The sequence below is a fragment of the Rattus rattus genome, chromosome 4 (assembly GCF_011064425.1).
Source record: "Rattus rattus isolate New Zealand chromosome 4, Rrattus_CSIRO_v1, whole genome shotgun sequence".
Taxonomy (NCBI): Eukaryota; Metazoa; Chordata; class Mammalia; order Rodentia; family Muridae; genus Rattus; species Rattus rattus.
Genome location: NC_046157.1, coordinates 30782399 through 30802891, shown reverse-complemented (window position 1 = coordinate 30802891; position 20493 = coordinate 30782399). Strand labels below are relative to the sequence as shown.

Below are 20493 nucleotides of genomic sequence, written 5' to 3'. Positions count from 1 at the left end.
CATAAAAATGAATTTTTGGTATCTTGATAAATTAAGTAAACTAAATTTTTCTTATTTAGTACAAGTATATAATCTAGGGGACCTAGTTTTAATTTTGATGTTTTAAGAAAAGGGAGAAAAGTAGCACTTCAAAACATGCTGGAGATCAAACCAAGAGTGCCGTGTGTTCCATGTAAGCACTCTACCATGGAGCTTTGTCCCCAGCCCATAATTTTCTCAGTTCCGCAACCCAGTCACATTTATGAAATTGTCTGAAAATCAAAAGCAAATGTTTTCAAAAATCAGAAATACTGAGAGCTACAATATTTCTGCTATCCAAGATATATAAGTCAAACCTTTGGAAGTCTTTTTTTTTTTCCTAATTAACTGCAATATACTGAGAGGCAGGAAACTGCATGTGAAGAGGTGTCTACCAGAAAGATGTCTCCTGGTGCCCTTGAGTTTAGTGTTCCAGCTTTAAAGGTTTGACTTATTTAGAGTAATTAGTTGGTAGATTGGCATGCCAGCATTACAGAGAGTTCACTGTTCTTTACTAGTTAACTATTATCAGATTCAACAATTGTGGGAAACATTTAGGTACAAAGAACAGGACCAGGCATATGCAAAATTCACACATTGGTAATAAGAAAATAGATAATTAGAAGTGGGATTACAATTTTATAGATCATAAGACAAAATCATGAGAACTAACAAACATACTTGGGTATGTTCACCGCACATGCAGTAAAATCAGCATGTTCCAAAACTGAAAGGTGTTGAAAATGAGATCTAATTAACTCTGTGTCTATTTCTCTGCTTTAGTAACATAGCTACCTATCTTAATTACTTTTCTTTCGCTGTGAAGAGATACCATGACCAAGGAAACTTATTAAAGAAAGCAGGGGGCTTGTTTACAGTTTTAGAGGGTGAGCCGGTGACCGTCACAGTGGGGACCATAGCAGAAGGCAATCAGACATGAGCAGTAGGTGAGAGGTTAAATTTTATCCACAGGCAGTAGCAGAAAGAAAAAGACTGAGCCTGCTGTGGGCTTTTGAAATCTCAAAGTCTAGCCCCAGTGACACACCTCATCCAACAAGGCCACACCCCTAATCCTTCCTAAACAGTCCACCAACTAGAATGTATAACTGGGGGTGGGGGCATTTTCCTACAAACCACTGTGCTACTCATCTTTCTATGTGTTGTTTATTTCAAACCAAAATGTTTTACCAAGGAACCTGTTGGGCTGAAAGACCATTAATTAATCCTAATTCCTTTATCCACATGATACCTTGATTTTTGCTATTTGTTACCTATCAATGGAAAGCATGCATGCTCTGCCTTAGAGAATCGAGACCAAAGGCAAGAAGTATTATGAAGACTTTTAAACTCCAAAATCATATATTCCCTTAAAATTGTTTATACGACCATTATTACAGATTGTATTTTATGCTATTTCAGAAACAAAAATAATGGCTCAATTCCCTCTTGGTCTTGCAACATTTCCTCTCTGTTCTGTGCCTGCTGTGGTCCCTTCCTTCTACACTTTGATTTCCATTTAGTACTAACTTAGTACCAGTTCCGATTTTCAGAAACCGTAAACCTCATCTAACATTAGAATAGCCTTACATTCCTAAATTGACCTAGGATTCTAGCCAAAAAACTGCGAAGACCCCTAATGGCAATAGCCCTTGTATGTCCTGTGCACAGGTAAAGGTAAACAGAATCATTTCTTACTAATTTGTCTTATGTAAATGGAGACATAGTGAGCATGAATTTCTTCCAAATGTACAAATAATCCTTTTTTGATCCATTGTAGAGGGTATTTACCTGCCTTCTGAAGAATGTTTTCCCCAAAGCAAGTATCATCTGGTTAATAGATGGAAGACTTTTTCAAGGCAGTGAAGAAGGTAAAGAAACAAAGTCCTGGGAATGGATTGGCATTACCAAGGGTTAGAAAGCCATGGTGTCCAGGTTGACCTTGGCATTTGAAAGTAATTGTTCCAAGGAAAACATCATCTTCCCTACTAGGTATCACTTTCTGATATATCATCTTGTTCCTCCAAGAGAGGAGAAAGCAACATTTTCAGAATAAAAGTTGATTTCTTCAGACAACGCACGCTTTATTAACTTTGTGTCAGTAAAAGCAAATATCCCGTATGAGGACAAAACCATTGAAATAAACATAATTAGTTATAAAAAATATCTCTGCCTTTGTAGCATCTCTATCTGCTCTGATGTTTCTTTATTGTTTTAATAGATCATCTTCAATTTTCCTGACACCACTGAAATCAAGTGATAATAATTCCCAGTTTCTTGTAAATATCTGGGCCAGGACCTAAGGGTGCAGCAGGAGTGATGGCTATAAAAGAGTTAGTTCCTTTACAAGGAAGAAATTTCCTGGAAAGGATTAAGTCCCTGGGGCAGGAATCCACACTGAGACAATTTCACAGAGTATTTTCATAGTACTTCTCATAGGTGCTAACCATGGCAGCATAACATCCAGCATCTGTGCCTGGACAACAGGCCTCCCACTGACTCATCCCTTTACCACGATGAAAAATAACTGAGTCACGTCGCTCTTGCTCATTTATGTCTTTTAATTTCTAAAATTAAAGCTTCTGCTGCTGGGCGATTATATCGATCCCCTTGACGAACTCTTTCCTGGTTAAAGAGTTCACTTGAAAAGCAGTTTATGCCAACGATAACACAACATCCTCCCAAAATTATGTGTTAAATGTTATGGTAAGTGTATTTTCCTATTAAGTAAACACTGTATAAATGAAGCACCCAGATAGGATACGCCTATTACTTTCTCAAATAAGAGGCCAGATGTTGTGATCAGAATTCCGTCAGCATACAACTGCACTTAGCTAATACTTTTCCAACTAGTTACTGCGGAATTGGCAGCAAACGCCTTTCATGTGAGCCAGGCACGTTGGAATAGACCTACAATCCTAGCATTTGGGAGGTAGAGAAAGGGGGAATCGTGAGTTCAAGGTCATGCTAGGCTACATAATGAGTTTGAGGCCAGAGATACACGAAACCCAGCCTCAAAAAATTAAGAAAAAAGGAGCTTTACTGTAAAGACTCTGCGTGAGTTCAGAATGATCTGTCCTGCGGGGACAGATAATTTTTATCATAATTTACTGCTACAGTGCATGCAATTTGGAAGTTATCCTAACAGTGATTGTTATAAGATTCTAGAGAAAGCTCATGGGACCCAAACTGGAAATGCTATCAATATACAGGAAAAGAGTATGATATAGTACCAGAATTAGAATACACATCATCCATTACATTTCGATGAGGATGAGGAGGGCCAATTCACACAACACACTCTGCCTTCACTCTAAGAGAACCACACTCACACACACTTCCTTAAATTAGGGAACCAATATACACAAAGCAGCACAAAAGTGGGAGGCTCATATCCAGGATGTTAGCTTTTATATTGTATTAATTGTATATATTCGGTATATTCTTACTGTATGAGCAGTCTACAGAAGAGCCCTTCACATGCTCAAACCAATTCAAGTACAAATCACCAATCTCACCATTACTAAATGGCACTAATGGGTTGTAATAATCTACCCGCAAGTCCTTGGACCCATAGTCATAAGGAAACGCATATAATGAATGTATATTACAGCCTGATTATGGGTCAATAATAATAATAATGGCTCAGATTAATTCCAGCTTTAAGAAGTGGGCCTTGCTTCTCAGAAGCTAAAGGCTAACTGCTTGAGAGTCTCCATTACTATAAATTAATTGTGTGTTGCAGAATAAGTCTGTGGACTCTCTACTAGGACAGAGTGGGACGACACCTTGAGCCATGAGTTAAAGGCCAGTGTGGGCAACAAAGGGAGATCCTCGTTCTAAAACAAAGTAAAAGCAAATTTTATTTTGCAGTGTCTTGGCATCATTGTCTGGCTGATCCAGAAAACGTCCGTGACTAATCAGGTTTCATTTGACTTTTGCAGGAATATACATTACACATGAAGAAAAAAATAGCAGTAGCGGATTTCGGGAACTGAAGTCGGTTCTAACAAGGATGCACAATAGACCATCCCAATCAAACAATATCACAGTTTGGTGTATGGCTCTGTCGCCAGGCCCTGGAAATAAAATGTGGAATACTTCATCACAACCCATCACATTTTCCTTGGGTGAGTTGCCTGTTGAATAAAGTCAGTAAGAGTTAGCCACGAATGCCACCAACTCAGAACATGACTAATTTACAAAGGATAGAAGTTTTTTTTTTTCACACCAGTACTCTACCAGAAAGCTCTTTATATAACCCAAACAATTCATATGTAGAATCTAAAAATAATTTCTTCAAAAAAAATCAGATGATTTCCTTTTCTATACAATTACAGTGATTTTTTATTATTATCATATTCATTTTTACTTTCTTTCTGTTTTTTTTTTCCCAGACAGGCTTTACAGTTTGCTGATACAGTAGCCTAGAACTCAGTATCTTGCATAAGCTGGTCTCTACTTTCTATCAATCTGCTTGTTTCAGCCTCCCAAGTACAAGAATTAGAGCCATGAGGCAACACGGCCAACCAATTATTTTGTTTAACAAGCTAGCATTCTGGTTCACTTATCATCCAATGAACATTAATAGCACTTATGATTAATTGAAATTTAAGCTATCTTAAAATTCCTAAGTCATAAAAATACTTAGGACTGGTCAGTGACTCAGGGGGGGGTCAAGGCACTTTGCTGTCAAGACAGACAATGGAGTCCCATCCTCAAACCCCATGTGGTGAAAGAAGAGAACAGACTCTGGAAAGTTGTCCTCTGATCCTCACATGTGTGCTATGACATAAACAAACACTCAAATGAATAAATGTAAACAATGAAAATATTTAAGTAATCACAGCATGCATAATTCACTATTTAGATATGGGCAACACATGCAAACCATAATAACTTCATTACCCTTGTTAGAAGCACAATATCTACATGGAGACTTTTATGACTAGAAAAATTAATATATTCAGCCACTCCAGTTATTACAAAATTTGAATAACCAGAAGATTTACTACCCTGAATCACAAAAAATACTTGAGATGTTATTATATAAAATATAACAAATGTCTTGGCAAACACAATAACAATGGCTATGACTATTTCAGAAAGCCTGTAAGGATAGCCATCAAATGTGCATATTTAGTAGTACTTGGACCAAAGAAAACAGCTTTGTAAATCACTATTATAGCTCTGTAGGACTTTAACTATTATCCTATCTTCATAAATGTTGTCTATATCATATTCATAAAACCATACTAATTTATACAGGAAGGCTTTTACACAGGACAGTTTGTATAGTGCCCTGACAGAGTCCTTACAGATATAACGGTTGGTTACTGGATCTTTAGACGAAGGACTACATGTCTTAACACAAATCCTTTCCCACTACTCACAAGCAGGCTCCATTCCATGCTGAGTCAAAGCCATTATCCCCTGTGACTCTGGCTGTGTGCATGTATTTAAACATGAGAAAGAATCACTGTAAATTCTGAGGCACTCCTTCAGAAATTATGATGAGTTTATATGAAAACAACCTTCCTCGACTTTACCTAGGTCCCTAAAGAATAATCACAGCTTTTTCCTAGAAGACGACACATAAGGAGGGCTGCAGTCTTGGAACAATATGAAGTTTACCATGCTGCATGTGGATTTGCCAAGAGCTTTGGCAGTATCTGAAGCCATGACCTAAAAGACTCTAAAACCTTTGGTTCCTAAACAAAATACTATTCCCATGTGTCACCGCCACCACCACCACCCCAAACCAATGTCTTTTCATGCTTTCTTTAAATATCAGAAAATAATGAAAGACTTTAAAGTAAAATAGAATACCGATTATCATACCCTGAACTCATTGTAATTCATATTTTTCATGGAAGCCCTTCTTATTGTATAAGTTTAAACTCAGAGCCATGAGGTAAATTTTAATCACCAAATGAACCTTTAGCCTGTGCAATGAGATAGTGAACACAGTAAATCTTGGAGTTTTGCAAAACTATAGCTCCCTTATGATCCCATTCAAACACAAATCACTGTGAATGAGTCTAAAGGCACAATCAGGGCTCCGTACAGCAAAGGCATTCTTGAGTCATGTTTCATTATGAGTTCCAGGTTCATAAGCACTGCTGGCAGACATGCTCTCTGGGGTAGTCCTACCAGATGCTTTCTGAACTCTGGAGTACACCCCTGGTGCATGTCACATAAATTATTGCTTTGCCATGTGTATCAGTTACTTTGTTGTTGTTATGACAAAAATGCCATGACCAAAAGCATCACTGAAAAGGAAGAGTTTTGAGTTTTAGATGGGTAGAGACCATCAGTGGTGGGCAAGGCATGGCATGTTGGCAGGAACGGGAAGCTGACTGAACACACTAAGGCTAATCACACACACAGAGAACAGAGAGAACGGGAGGGGTGGAGGAAAACAGAAAGCACAATAAAGTGAGGTGAGATAAACCTTCAAACTCTCTCCAAGGTGATGGACTTTCTGAAGCCAGGCTCCACCTCTCAAGAGTTCTGAAAACCTTACCCTAATAGCACCCTTCAATGGGGTAACAGGTGTTCAAATACATGAACCCCTGGGGGACCTTTCTCATTAAAATTGCCACACCAAGCTTTTATTGCTGACAAGATACTGAAATGAAAAGAGAAGAAAAACCTACCCTCTCAGGGCCAGAAGAGAGAAACTGAGAGACTTTTCTAGAAAAGAAAAGAAACTCAGTGGGGAAATGGGAGAAGTTTTCTCCTTGTTCTAGGAGGTTTTGTCCTTTGGTCTAGGACAAAGATCATAATACTGAAGGCTGAGAGGTAATATTCCTCTGAGATGCTCCTCTTATTGGAGCATCTCTAGATTATTTGCTTCTTTGAGAAGGAGGAGAAGGATATTTTGTTTGCTTTTAACCTAAAAGTTGATTATAAAATCTCTCTGGTTTTGTAAATATCGTAGCAGTCATTAACATTGATCAGGGTTTAATACCAGATATAACTGTTGAAATCAAGCCATCTGTGATAGAGCTGAAGGTTGACTAGTGATGTGTGTGTGTGTGTGTGTGTGTGTGTGTGTGTGTGCACTATATGTGTACTTGATGCATAATTTCTATCATGTATCATTTTGGCATATAGAGAAAGCCAGAAATATACCCCTATAGCCGAGAGAAGAGGAACACTAAGCATTAAAATGGAAGATTCTAGATAAACACTTCTTGCCTCATGACTTCCTGCAGTGAGACAAGCTTCCTATTTGTGACTGCTCCCAGGGTTCTTGAAAACCTAAATTAAGAATTTAATATGCATACAAATCACTGAGGGAGCTTGTTAAAATGTAGATTCTCATTCAGTAAGTCTGGGGCTGAGTTCTACATTTCTAACCAGACCCTGAGAGGAACCTCTTCCCCTTGTCTGTAGGTGACACTTTAGGAAGAAAAGATCCCACATGCCCAATGATTTAGCTCATTTCTTAGGTAGAGCATTTAAGCTCTGGTACACTGATATTCGTTCACAGAAAGGCTCAAAACTAACTGACTCAGTTCTTGTGGCCCAGACTCAAGGCTGCTGCTGTGTCTGAAGTGATTTCTGAGAGTTCCTGAGCCTACAGCAGAGTGACTTCACACAGTAGAGAATTCAGAAAGGATGGAGTTGCTTAGGACCAGAAGCCCACCCCTTCCAACACTGCAGCCCATGCAATGACTGGAAATGTGCATGAGGCAACTGTGCAGATTGTACATCCGAGTGTTGGGAAAATCACTTTTCTCTGTTAGGCTGAAAACATGTCTTTTTTACAGCCCTGAATTTTATTTTGACCAAGGCAATGTTTCTACTTTTCAGTCCAGTTTGAAACCAGACAGATATTTTCTGGTTCAGATTTCTTGTGGAATCTAGACATGGGTCAAAGAACTCTTCTCAATATGCAATAAAAATCAATATGTAAAAAAATCTTCAAAATGAACTGAGAAGCTAATCCTCTCAGCTTCTAAAGATATTTGTGTATTATATACAGAAGAATTATGTTCTAAACAAAAATGTTCATCAATGAAATATCAATGCCTTGCACTGTAGAGAACTGGAACTGAACATAATCAATACCTTTAATTCTAGGAATTAGCTCTTCATCTGTAAAAGATGAGACAGTAAAGGTTTTATTTTTTAGTCAATAATATTAACTTGATCATAACTCTCCACTAAGGACTACAGCACACAGTCTATAATGGACAACATGTAAACAAAGTAGTATGAGTATATCCAAGCATACTTTATTCATAAGCATAGGGCATGGGTGGGATTTGAGTGTTGACATTGGATTACAGGCTTTGTAAAAGCCTTCCACTGAGAAGCTCATGTAGGCATTTGTCTTGTAGCTCCACACTTCATCTTCTCAACTTGCTGTATTAGAAGACAATGATGATAATCTAAAAGCAATCAGACAGACACATAAGGTTGACTTTTCGCCACTTTTATGTACATCATTTCCATTATCAACATCTGCAAATACAGCGAGGGACAAGCCCATTGTTTCATTGGAGGGGCATGACCCATGGAACGTAGTGGCAAGATCCTTGCTAGCACTAACAGTAAGGGAAAAGAGCATAGCACAAAGATCCCTTAGAACTCTGCAATCTTAAAAAAGGTTTATATTAAAAAAGCTTGAAAATGAGAAAATGTCAGAAAATAGCACAATGACCAGTAAGTCTTCATGAGTCTCCTGTGTTTGAGCTGAAACATCTGCCTTTTGGATGCAGCTCATGAGAGATGGAAACATGCTAATCAACACCAAGACATAAAGTTGGAAATGTGACATGGCCCCAGCCTGGGATATCATTTGAAGAGGTCAAACAAATCCTAGATGGCGAGCAAAAACAGAGTATGATCCTTTTATTAATCTAATGATTTTCCTAAGCAGTAATGTTGTGTCTAGAAAAGTCATGAAAATCATCCAGAATAAAAAATTAACCAACTACACTTAATATGTATTTTTTAAAAGTCAAGAAGTCCTCCTTATAATTGTAATTTTAAAAAAAAATCCTTCAGGGGCAGGAGAATGGTTCAGCGGTTGGGATATGCTGTTCGTCCCGAGGACCTGGATTTGATTCCCAGCACCCACGTAGTGGACAACTTTCTCCACTTACATTACACTTACTCTGCTACAGTTCCAGATCCAGGAGTTCCTGTGCCTCATCTGGTTTCCCAGGGAGCTGCCTGGTGCACAAGGTTGCACAAACGTGCAAAACTCCCATGTACATAAAACAAAATGAGTGTTTAAAATCTTCTCCAGTGGGACTATTTGTAAAGCACACTAATGATGGTTGAAGGAAATAGAATGAATATAAAATGTAAATAAAACAACACACCTTAGCTTCAATTTACATGCATACATGCAAGCATACCAATGAAAAACATTTTACTGCCTTCCCCACTCACCAATGCATCTCACTGTCTGACCCATAGCAAGTCCTCAATACTGATTTGCTAGATAATGAGGAAATTAAAGTATTTTAGAGCCGAGTAAGTATTTTTTTTACAATATTTTATCCATTGTAAATATCTGCTTTACACTTTCAGATTCTGGGACTGCCCCAACGAAACGTCTACCCAATGTGACAGGTTCTACCCTGGGTGCACAAACTTTTCCAGATGCCGAAGTATCTCCTACAAGTAAGAATGTTCTCAGACTACTTTTAATTTACATAATCAATTAATCCTTTAATTAATCGGGTGGTTGGAACTAGCAGATTTGCATCATTTATGCCCTTCCTCGCTATGGAATTTGAAGCAAAGTAATTGTCCTCAAAGTTTTCAAGAGTTAACACTTGAAGCTGTGGAAAAATTGAGTTTGGTAAATATTCAATGAGGAATTTAAATTCCCTATTCATTATTAAATAGTTAATACGCTGACGATCCTCCACAGCTGTATTCTCACTGGGGAGTTAAATAAAACAGCCGCAAATCGGGATAGTGGGAGCCAAGACAGAGCATTTTATGTTAAATTTGTCTGGCCTCAAATTAATTCACCAAGATGGCTAGTGAGTGCGGTGAATTCAGCCCACCCAAGCATGGCATCATTAACTGTGGGAGCCTTTGGTCAGCGTTGCTATGGCAAAGTCATAAATGGCAGGGAATCTCAGAGGTAGGCATTGGGACAAATAAATCTCAATCGCCATGTCCGTGTCCATTGTACATTACAGAGATGCATGGCGACCTTCTCGGATTTAAAAAAACTAAAGTATATGTATGACTTTCATTTCATATTTAATTAAAACTATCAATTTTGTCTGGAAATGAGAGCCGAAATGGAGTAAAATAAAAGCGGGCTGCTGGAATGAATAATTGCTTTAGCTGGTAGCATTTTGCATTTCGCCTACAGTCACTGTCACACGCAGCTACCTTGCAGAAAGTGAGAAGCAGGTGGCAGGTGAGCAACGCCTGCAACTCACCCATCAGAAGCTTCAAAGCCAGCGGACTTTTTCTTGTTCTTAGTCTTTCATTATGCCGTTCCTCCCCTGCTCCTCCTCTCCTTCCTCCCTGTCTTCACCCTCCTCCTTCTCTTTGAAGCTACCATTTTCCAATGGCCGTTGTTTCACCAATGAATTACAACAAACTGAGACATGCATGTTCATTAGCAAACATCAGCAGATTCAATAATAATAATAATAAATAATAATAATCATACATATCTTAAACCTCTGTTGTATCCTATGTATTTTTTATATTGCTATGTGAAAATTATTCTGATACCTAATAAGTTATAAAGCATCTCAAATGGTTTCAGGAGCTGGGAATCCAGGAGCAACTTAGGAATTTTAGTGTGGTGAGTCATTGCTAGACGGACTGCATGGTTCTCTCACTAGGGTTGCTTCCAGTATAGCTGCTTGATTCCCTTTGACAAAATGCTTCAAGGAATAATGGCTACCGAAACGTGCCTTTTTTTTTTATTATTATTATTAACTTGTCGTATTCTATTCTCCTGCTAGTGATTGCATATCACCTCTGCCTTATTTAACTTATTAGAAACAAGTCTGTTCTCAGGGAAGAAGGCTGAGACGCCATCTGTTGAAGATGGTAAGAGTAGGAATTGTGGACAAATATAAGTCACTAGGCTGTATCATTTGAATTTTTTATATTAGTGAAATGTTGTTTGCCCTCCTTTGCATATATGCATAACAGAGAAAGCAAATGCCCTTCCTTACCCCAGACAGGACACGGAGACACTGAGAGTGAACACGATCAACACCTAGTGGTGACAGAGGCTGTATTTATGCCAGTCTGCTGACTCTGAATCTGCTTCTTACTGCACTCAGTAACACTATTTTCCAACCAATATAAATACTCAAAGAGCCCAGGATATACTTGTTTTGTCTTCTAACGCATACCTGGGTAAGATGTCTAGGTGGTCATAAATATTCATTGAATAACTCAACAAATAAACAATAGAATATCGTACTTTAACATGTCATCAAATATTTGAAATGCTATAAATATAATAGTATATATAATAATCCCATGGTGTTAAAATAATGGCATTTTTATCCTGCCTTCAGGAAGTTTGAAGGCTACATGAGAGATGACATGCACATAGGGCCATAATAATTCAAAGCACGAAGTGCCATGCTTTCAGTAATCAATGGCCCCTATGGGTCGTGGGAGAAAACATACGGGGGTGGGGAATCTTGTGTGTGCCATATTTATTTGACCAGATGAAGACCTTGAAATTTTTCTGAGAGAAAAATGACATGATTGGGATCACATGAGAAAGTATCAGTAGATAAGCTTGGTCAAGGAGATGACCTCATACATCAGAGAAGCAAGGAAGGAGACTGGAAAATACAGGCTAAAGATAGTATTGAGCTCAACTTAATCACTCTGATAATATTTTAGGAAATGGGATGGGTCTTCTGTAAACAGCTTTTTTCATAAGAATATAATTGTATTTTAATTTAAAGTATATTTTATAAATAAAGTAACAATTCATTCACCAGTTATTACTAGCATCAAGTGTTATTCTAGATGCTGGAAAGCAGCAATAAATAAAATAGAAAAAAATACTCTCTTGGCATTTACATCCTGAGAAGAATTCCTTCTCTTTGGCTTGTTTGTGGAGTTAGCCAACATGTTAAGTGTCACATTTGACCACTCATATTTGAAGAAATATAAAACAGAAAAAGTACAGCTTCCAATTTAATAGAGAAGTTGCAGTATACTTATTTATATGTAGTGTGTTGGTGTGTGTGTGTTGGTGTGTGTGTGTGTATGTGTGTGTGTGAGATCAAGTAAGGTGCTATAGTTGAGAAGTTTATGGTGAACCCAAGCCCCCCTTCAAGTAAAGTGCCACTTCATGGGCCTGAGAACTTCCTTAGATCAGAGTTTAATAATGTGTTCTCCTCACAATGAGGGAGCATCTGGTAGTGTCCAGACAGATTTGGTGTTGGCCCAGTGAGGTGGGAAGATGCCACTAGCATCTTGTGAGCAGAAGTGAAGATTTCTCTTTGCCATTGTATAACACAGGATGGCACAGTTCTCACCACAAAGTAGTGTTTAGCTCAAAATGCTAACAGAGCCAAGTCTGAATCAGACCCAGGTGTAATTAGAACAGATACCTTTTGCTTTACAAAATTCAATTGAGAGCTCATCAAGGTGGATGGACACTACAGATTATGTTTGCAACAGTTTTCTGCCGGAGTGTTATATGCCAGAGACCGTGTTAAATCAATACCGATCAAACATACCTAAATTAAACTTCTCTGCTTGTCCCAATCACTGGATTACTATGAAGAAATCCCCATTTCATCTTATCACCATAGAGGGTCATTGTAAAAGACTCATGATTGCTGAGTCAGAATCTCATAGGAGCCACCTTTGAAGGTTTTTGCAAGAAAGGAATCCAGACAGAGCACGACACGGAACTCAACTTCAGAAGGCTCTGATTCACTCTAAACTCTAAGATGTAAGGAGCTAGGGAGTTCAATCAGCATTACAAAGCATCATGTCTGCCTGCAAGCATACACGTCTTACTCTTGTAGCCAATGAAAGGCAATTTTTTAAAACAAATATAGGGGGTCAAAGATACAATACTCTTTACTTCCAGAAGAACAATGGAGCTCAAATAAACCTCAAGAGCCACCCAGGGAAGCCTCCTTCAACTACATGATAGCCAGTTAACGCTGCTGAGTCCCTACTGCAGTCTTTGTGCCGATCGCTCAAGATATTTATTCATTCTACAAACAATACAGAGTGCTTACAATATACTGGGGGATTCTTAAGGTGCCATATTATAGTGATGAAGGAACTAGACAGTGCCTCTATTGTACAGAGCTTATAGTTAAAAGTTATAAGCATGAGTCTTTCCTTGACTCCCATCGCTCTGCCCATTGGGCCATAGGGTCTCTGGCTCTGCCTCCTGTTTCTATGTCTACACCCAACCCTTTGACCCAATGACATTGATTTTGATGTTATGCCCCATTCAATCACTTATCTGGTCCTCGCAGTCTGGTTTCCAACTCTGTACACTTTGAGTAAAATACTAGGTCTGCTCTGATTCTAGCCCTTGGCCTGTTCTTCCTGTGGCAACAGGCAGTTTTTAGAAAGTGGACGATCGTGTGTGGGCAGCAAAGAGTGAAGAAATTAAGTACTCAGGGAGTGCAACAAAGCTGGAGACTTACAAACCCACACATCATAAATGAGTGGAGAACAGGCCTGGGAGACACATTACTGGAGATCAGAAGGAAGCATCATGAAAGAGCACCAGCAGGTCAGGACAGAGTTCTAAAGCAAGGCAGCTCCAGAGAGAGTTGAAAGGTGGTAGAGGATACTGGGGATCCATGTGTGATGGCAATTCCTTTAGTTTCTGCCATCATCATACATATATAGATACAAAAAAAGGATACCACAGAGAGGGCTTGGGTGTGGCTTAGAGATCTAATGCTCGATGGACATATGGATTTCATCCTTCCAGCACCATCAGTACCACCCCTCTAAACAACTAGGACAGCAATACTCAGAGTACCATGCTAAGTAAGCAAATGGAGTTGAGGAGGTCTGCACAGAGTCTGGAGGGAAGGATAGGCTCAATAAAGGAGATGCAAAATGGGTCTTCAAAAAAATTATCACCCTTCAAAAATTGCTCAACTTTATTATTGAAAAGTTTGTTAGTTATTTAAAAACTACACATTGAACTTAACCAGTTCCAAGGATTGCATTTGTCATCTTAAGCACAGACATAAATAAATGTAACACAGAGAAGAACAGAAGCTGGAGATGAGGTAAACCAATGGGCTGTGGATTTAGACTGCTGGATGCCAGCAGTTCCACTGTGGCTTCTTGCTTAGTTTGTGAGGAAAACAAAGAGGAAGATATGTGTGTAGTGAATGGTAGCTTCAAGAACTGACCTGGTGATGCTGATTTAAAGTGACCTAAATTGATGACAGTCGCAGCAAGGCATTTGTAGAGATGGAGAATCCCATGACAAAAGATGTATCAAGATTGTCCGACTAAATATGGCGTTAAGTAAAAGCTTTTAGGCAACTGTCACACAAGTGCCTTACGGATTTCTCCTAGCAATAATCTAGCCATTTTCCCCCACTGCCATGGCTATGTCAAACAGCTGATCAGTGGCACTAATTTTGGTTGAGCTCTTCCAGTGTCTGGGATGATTCTAAACTATAAATGCATTGCTTCGTTTCACCCTCCCAATAGCACAAACTTGAAATACTATTGCCCCCTACTTTACAGGAAAGAATACTAAGACATAAAGGTTAAATAGCAAAAGCAAAGTCATGCAGAAGCCAGAACAGAGCCTAGACAGTCAGATTCTTAGGCCTACTGCCTCTGTCAGTTCCGATTTTGGCTCAACCAATGACTTTTATGGTGGATAAACCCAAACTCATTTGAAGTTGCTATTGCTGCTGTAGAGAAGTCACACAGAAAAACTCCATTAATCTTTCTCTTCTGCAAACCTGTGGTTCCTGAGAAATTTATTCTCAGGAACTGTGACTCATGTTTCCTTTGTTGGTAACATGTCAGAAGAAAAAGCTCCCTTTCATTCTTTGCCTCTTCCTATAGCAATCTTAACACAATCCTTGTTCTGGGTATGACTCTATAACATCCATACCAAAAGGAAGGAAGGAAGGAAGGAAGGAAGGAAGGAAGGAAGGAAGGAAGGAAGGAAGGAAGGAAGGAAGGAAGGAAGGAAAGTCAGTGCTGTCTTTTAACTCTAGAAAATTCTGGGCCAAAAATGTGTCTCAGAGGGCAAGGCAGGTTTTGGAAGTTGATTCTTTTCTTTTACTCTAGGCCCCAGGTATTGAACTCAGGTCACCTTGACTGCATGGTGGATACTTTTACTGCTTGAACCATCTTGTCAGCCCCAAGTGACCAACTTTTACTATTATTAACACTTATCATGTCTACAATTATACAGCACATGTGGAGAACTCTGCCTTAAGTGCTGTAATCTTTTTTGAGTTGGTCTCAAACCATTTTCAGACCAATAATATAGTGTTATAAGGTCCCTTTAACCCTTTAACATCTGTTAGGCAAGCCACCTCCCTTGTAACGTCTTGTGATGATTTTAGGATATCTATATATGTGTCTTCTTCACATTTTCTGAAGGGCAGTTTGCACCTCACGCTGACCACTGGGATGGGTAAGGCTCTTTTGAATGTGTTTATGTGGCCCAGATACTCTTAAGTACAGCTCTACCGTCTCCCTACTGAATTTAATGGCAGGGGAGCTGATGGAGAGTAATTCCCCTTTGCACAGAAAAATAAAGCAGAATAGTTCAAGTTCATCCAGTAGATGCTCTAGTGATGAAGTAGAAGGCCAAAAGAAAACACTGTAATATAAAAACAATTTAATTTTCAGCCAATATCGCAGGAATATAAGGAAAGTCTTAGATAAGTGAGTTTGACAAACCACATTGTTCTAACTGAACTTGCAAATCATTTTTATTCCTGTACTTGGTTGATTACATAAGCTGGACTGAGTAGCAAAAAAAAATTTTTTTTCTCCATCATTTTCTGTTCAAATGAGCTCTGTTGAGTCGTTTCTTGTCCTCTGGAAGAAATTTCAGACAAATTACTTGGCTTTGGGGGGATGGTTTTCATATAATAAATGTCGTCTGGTCCTTTGCAGACACTAGAACAGACGTATGTCAATAATTTAAAAGTCTTGTCAAATGTAGTGTCAAAACTTGAAAAAGCTCATTTAGTCCAGAGTTTCTCTTCTCTCCCTACTGCAAGTGTGGGTCTGCCTCAGCTGCAAGAGTGGATATGAACTGGCTTTGTGCTTTATGTCTGTGTAAGGTGAAGTTGAGGAAACAGCTCTGTCATGCCTTGGTCTGCCTCCAGCGCCCCCCACCCCCAATCTTTGTTCCTTTCTCCTTTGGGGAACATGAGTTAGGGAAAAGAGAAGAGGAGCAAGTAAGAAGGGGGCTTCCATTCACAGGCTAACTTTAATCTGATTCAAGCAACTCAGGATATAAAACATAAAATGGCCACTGTCACCTCACGGACACTTAGGTAGGAGTTATATTTCAGAATTTTCAAAAAGTTACTTAACTATAGAGCTTCTGACATATTAGCCATCTTCCCTTTCTCCAGCAGGCAGGTGGTCAGTCTCTAGGAAGATGAACAAGGAGGTGAGCTAAGAAGCAGTGGACAAAATGCCAAATGACAGCAGCATTAACTCTTATAGAACATATTTCTGTTTGTTCTATTCAACCCAGACCACAGGAATAGTCTACAGAAACTATAAAAGAGTGAGATGATTTTAAAGAGTTAAAACAAAATGGACTGGAAGGCTTTAAACCTCATTTAACCTCATGGAAGGTTCTGAAGAAGTATAAACAAAACAAATCGGATGAGTGGCTGCTTGGTTTGGTTTGGTTTTTCTTCCTAGAAACAACAATCAGAATGATGTATGTCTGAACAATTGCAAAATTTAATAACAATAAGTCTTCACATTGACGGACAAATAAACAGCCAGAAAACATAGCAATCATTTGGGTTGTCATACTTTTTGCCTATATGATGTGTTATAATATAAAATCAGTCACTGACAATCAAGAGGTTTGTGCTGAGGCCTTCTTACCCTTGAACCAGAAAAGACCGCAGTCAAGTGCCCCATCCGAATCCTGAGAAATAGGACTGGTGTTCATGTTTCAAGAAATGAAAAGAAAATTCCGTTTGGGCTGATATTGAGATGCAAAGTAAATAACTAAATATTTCCCTGCTTATCAAGAGACAGACATGATTGCTTTTTAAAACTATGACATTTTTAGATTTTGATAATTTCATATATACATACATACAATGAATTTTAATCATTCATCCTTGACTCCTCCCCCTAACTCCCTTAAGAACTACTCCTCACCCTCTCCCCCACCCCAACCCTTCCAAACTCCTCTGTGCCTTTTTATTTTTAATTAGCCAAGTGATTTCAGTTTGTGTACTCATAGTTGTCTGGCCACTCACTGAAACCTGGTCAACCTATCAAGGGCCACACCTTTAAAGAAAACTGATTTTCCATTCTCAATAAGCCATCAATTGTCAACCTCAGCTAGAAGTGAAGGCCTATGAGCCCTTCCTCCCTTCAAGCACAGACACTGAGTGCCTTGGTCCTGTGCAGCCTACCACAACTGCTGAAGGTTCATGAATGCAGTGGTCCTGTTACCAGACATCATCTCTTAGAGTTACTAAATCTCCAGGTTGGGTTCTAGGACAAAATGACTCTTTTTATTGGTTATTTTACTTACTTACATTTCAAATGTTATCCCCTTTCCCAGTTTCCCCTCTACAACCCCCCATACCCTCCTCCCTCCCCCTGACTCTATGAGGGTGCTCCCCTACCTGCCCACCCAACTTTTACAAACTAATTCAAATCCAAAGCCTTAAGGGAGAAAGGATGTTGCTATCACCAGTAGCCTGGGTTTGAACTATGCTCTCCTATTGCTGTTGGCATTGGGGATATGCCTTGTGATGGACCATCTTCTACACACACAAGAAAGACAAAGCACTCCTGAGGAATGGGAGGCATCCAACCCTGGGACAGGCAGGTGCCATAAGCTTTCCAAACCACTCAGGTAGGGGGAGTTTCCACCTGCCCTTCCCTGGTTCAATTATCCCATGACATTTCTGGTCTGAGAACATAGGTTTATGTGTTGCCATATTTGGACTCCTCAGTTAATTATCAAACTCATCCATGTCTGCACCAATTATTCATGTCTCCTCCATGAATGTAGGCTGCAGATGAGTAATTGTCCACATTTCAATTCCAGTACCAGAAGGACAGAAGCTTGCAAATAATTGCCAATCCGAGTGCTTGCAGAGGGTTGACTGTTACGATGTAGTCCTAGAGCTGGATGCCCCCTTGAGCCTGTCCTTGGACCTTCTTTTCCTCAGGCTCTTTGCCATTTCCATCCCTGCAGTTCTTCCAGATAGGAACAATTATGGGTCAGAGTTTTGACTGTGGGATAGCAACCCCATCCCTCACTTGATGCCCTGTCTTTCTGCAGAACGGGTGGGGTCTACAAGTTCTTACAGCAGAGGACACCAGATCTGGGTTCGGTCAGAGAAGATGCACCTAACCCTCAAGAGACTGGAGGTCCCAGGGATTTAGAAGTCTGTTGGGGTGGGTGGGGTGGGTGCATCCTTGTGGAGATGGGGGTGAGGGTGGGTAGTGGGAGACAGAGAGAAAGTATGGGATGTGGACCAGTCAGAGGGTGGACAGGAAGGGAAATAAAATCTGGAGTGTAAAAAAAAATCAATAAATTTTTTAAAAAAGAAATAATTAAAAATTCCCAACCCTAGAAAGCCATATCATAAATACAGGAAAAAGATGTAGTCCAAGAACAGAAACAGATATTAATCCTAAGCCATGATATAAACTGGCAGGAAAGAGAATAAATTGAAGTTATTTAAAAATCAGCTATTTTTCCCAAACAGATTCAACTCTACTTCTATGTGATTAATAATGGCTTATAGTGAATGGTCATTCTTTCAACAACCTATGAGAAATTGTACAGGCCAAGAACAAAAACAAAAATTCAGCAGAAGCCCAATAAACTCGAAACCGCCTTGTGTGCCCTGGAGATAGGGGCTGGGTTTCACTGATCCGTTTGTTTCCTGGGGCTCATATGTTCTAAGTCCTTAACAAATGCCATAGTTTTGTCTGTGAATAGATGATGGAGTGGCCCAGATTCTGAATGAGTTCAGTAACATTAGCATAAGTCAGTACACATGGCCGACCTGAGGTCCTTCCCAACCCTAGGTCTTCCCTTACTGATGTTGCTGCCTATTCAAGTTTCCAGGTAGCATAAAGCATCTCCTAAGCGATCCCCTACAGTCGACAGTTTGTATGCAGTGATACGTGATATCACATCTCTTTGGACTTCACTAGCAGGCCACATTGCAGAATTGATTACTGTAGATAATTCTGCATGTGAACCACTGGTAGATGTACAAACCATGCACCATTTATTTACTGTACACATTTTCCCAAAAGTTTCATTATCCATGTTCTCTAATTGAGAAGTTTTCTAGGACTTGAGAGATGGCTCAGCAGTTAAAATTTTTTCCTAAAAAATTGAGGCAGGAGCTGGTGAGATGGCTCAGTGGTTAAGAGCACTGCCTGCTCTTCCAGAGATCCTGAGTTCAATATCCAGCAACCACATGGTGGCTCACAACCATTTATAATGGGATCAGATGCCCTCTTGTGATGTGTCTGAAGATAGCTACAGTGTACTCATATATACTCATATATATGTATATGTGTATGTGTGTATATGTATATATGAATTATATAAATGTATATGTATAATTGAGACACTTGGGAATCTGGGACACTGTTCTCTACTCTCGTGAGCATGAGAAAACACTGCTATGATACTGCAAGGATGTTCTAAGGACATCATACAACTCACACAGCATTCATCTTATGAAAACTTGGGAAATCTTTCTTGTCTATTATGATAAAAAGAATAATTTATAAATTTGACTTAGTTTATCTTATAGTACACATCATGCAAACAATATACATTCTTTATTTTCTAACATTTGCCCTAGAAAATCCAGACCAAATGTGGGATTCTATTTGCTAAGAGAACAAAAACACTAAGTGATACATACTGTGCCCTATCCTTATTCTGGTTTCAATTGAACTCAACTTTTTCTGTCCTTATTTCCCCTGCTATTCAGTGTTTTGTTTCTTTGCTGCATATTTATGTAAGCCACCTTAGGTATGTTTAGGGAAAAAAGGAAAAATGCACACAACAAAAATATATTAAAAGTTCGTCTCTCAAGGAGATGCAGACATGGTTTCGATAGAGTGTGGTTGGGTATTTTTCCTCCTGCGTCTCTCTAGCCTCCTCTCTAGAGAAGCATTCAGTTCTTAAGTGAATTTGAAGCACACTTTTGTGGCAGGGGAAGCAAAAAGGGAGAGGAAGGGTATGATGCAAAGATGAAGATGACTTACTCCATAAGCTAAGAATGGAAAAAAATA

General features: G+C 39.2%; 1 protein-coding gene across 1 annotated transcript in view; it reads left to right on the top strand.

Annotated features, from left to right (window-relative positions):
* Window positions 1–20493, top strand: part of Cd96 (CD96 molecule) — a 73106-nt gene that overhangs the window by 36077 nt on the left and 16536 nt on the right. The window contains exons 6-8 of the mRNA XM_032899296.1: window positions 1796–1886; window positions 3960–4145; window positions 9568–9660. Of these exons, the coding sequence (XP_032755187.1) occupies window positions 1796–1886; window positions 3960–4145; window positions 9568–9660 (370 nt within the window). The remainder of the gene's footprint in view (window positions 1–1795; window positions 1887–3959; window positions 4146–9567; window positions 9661–20493) is intronic.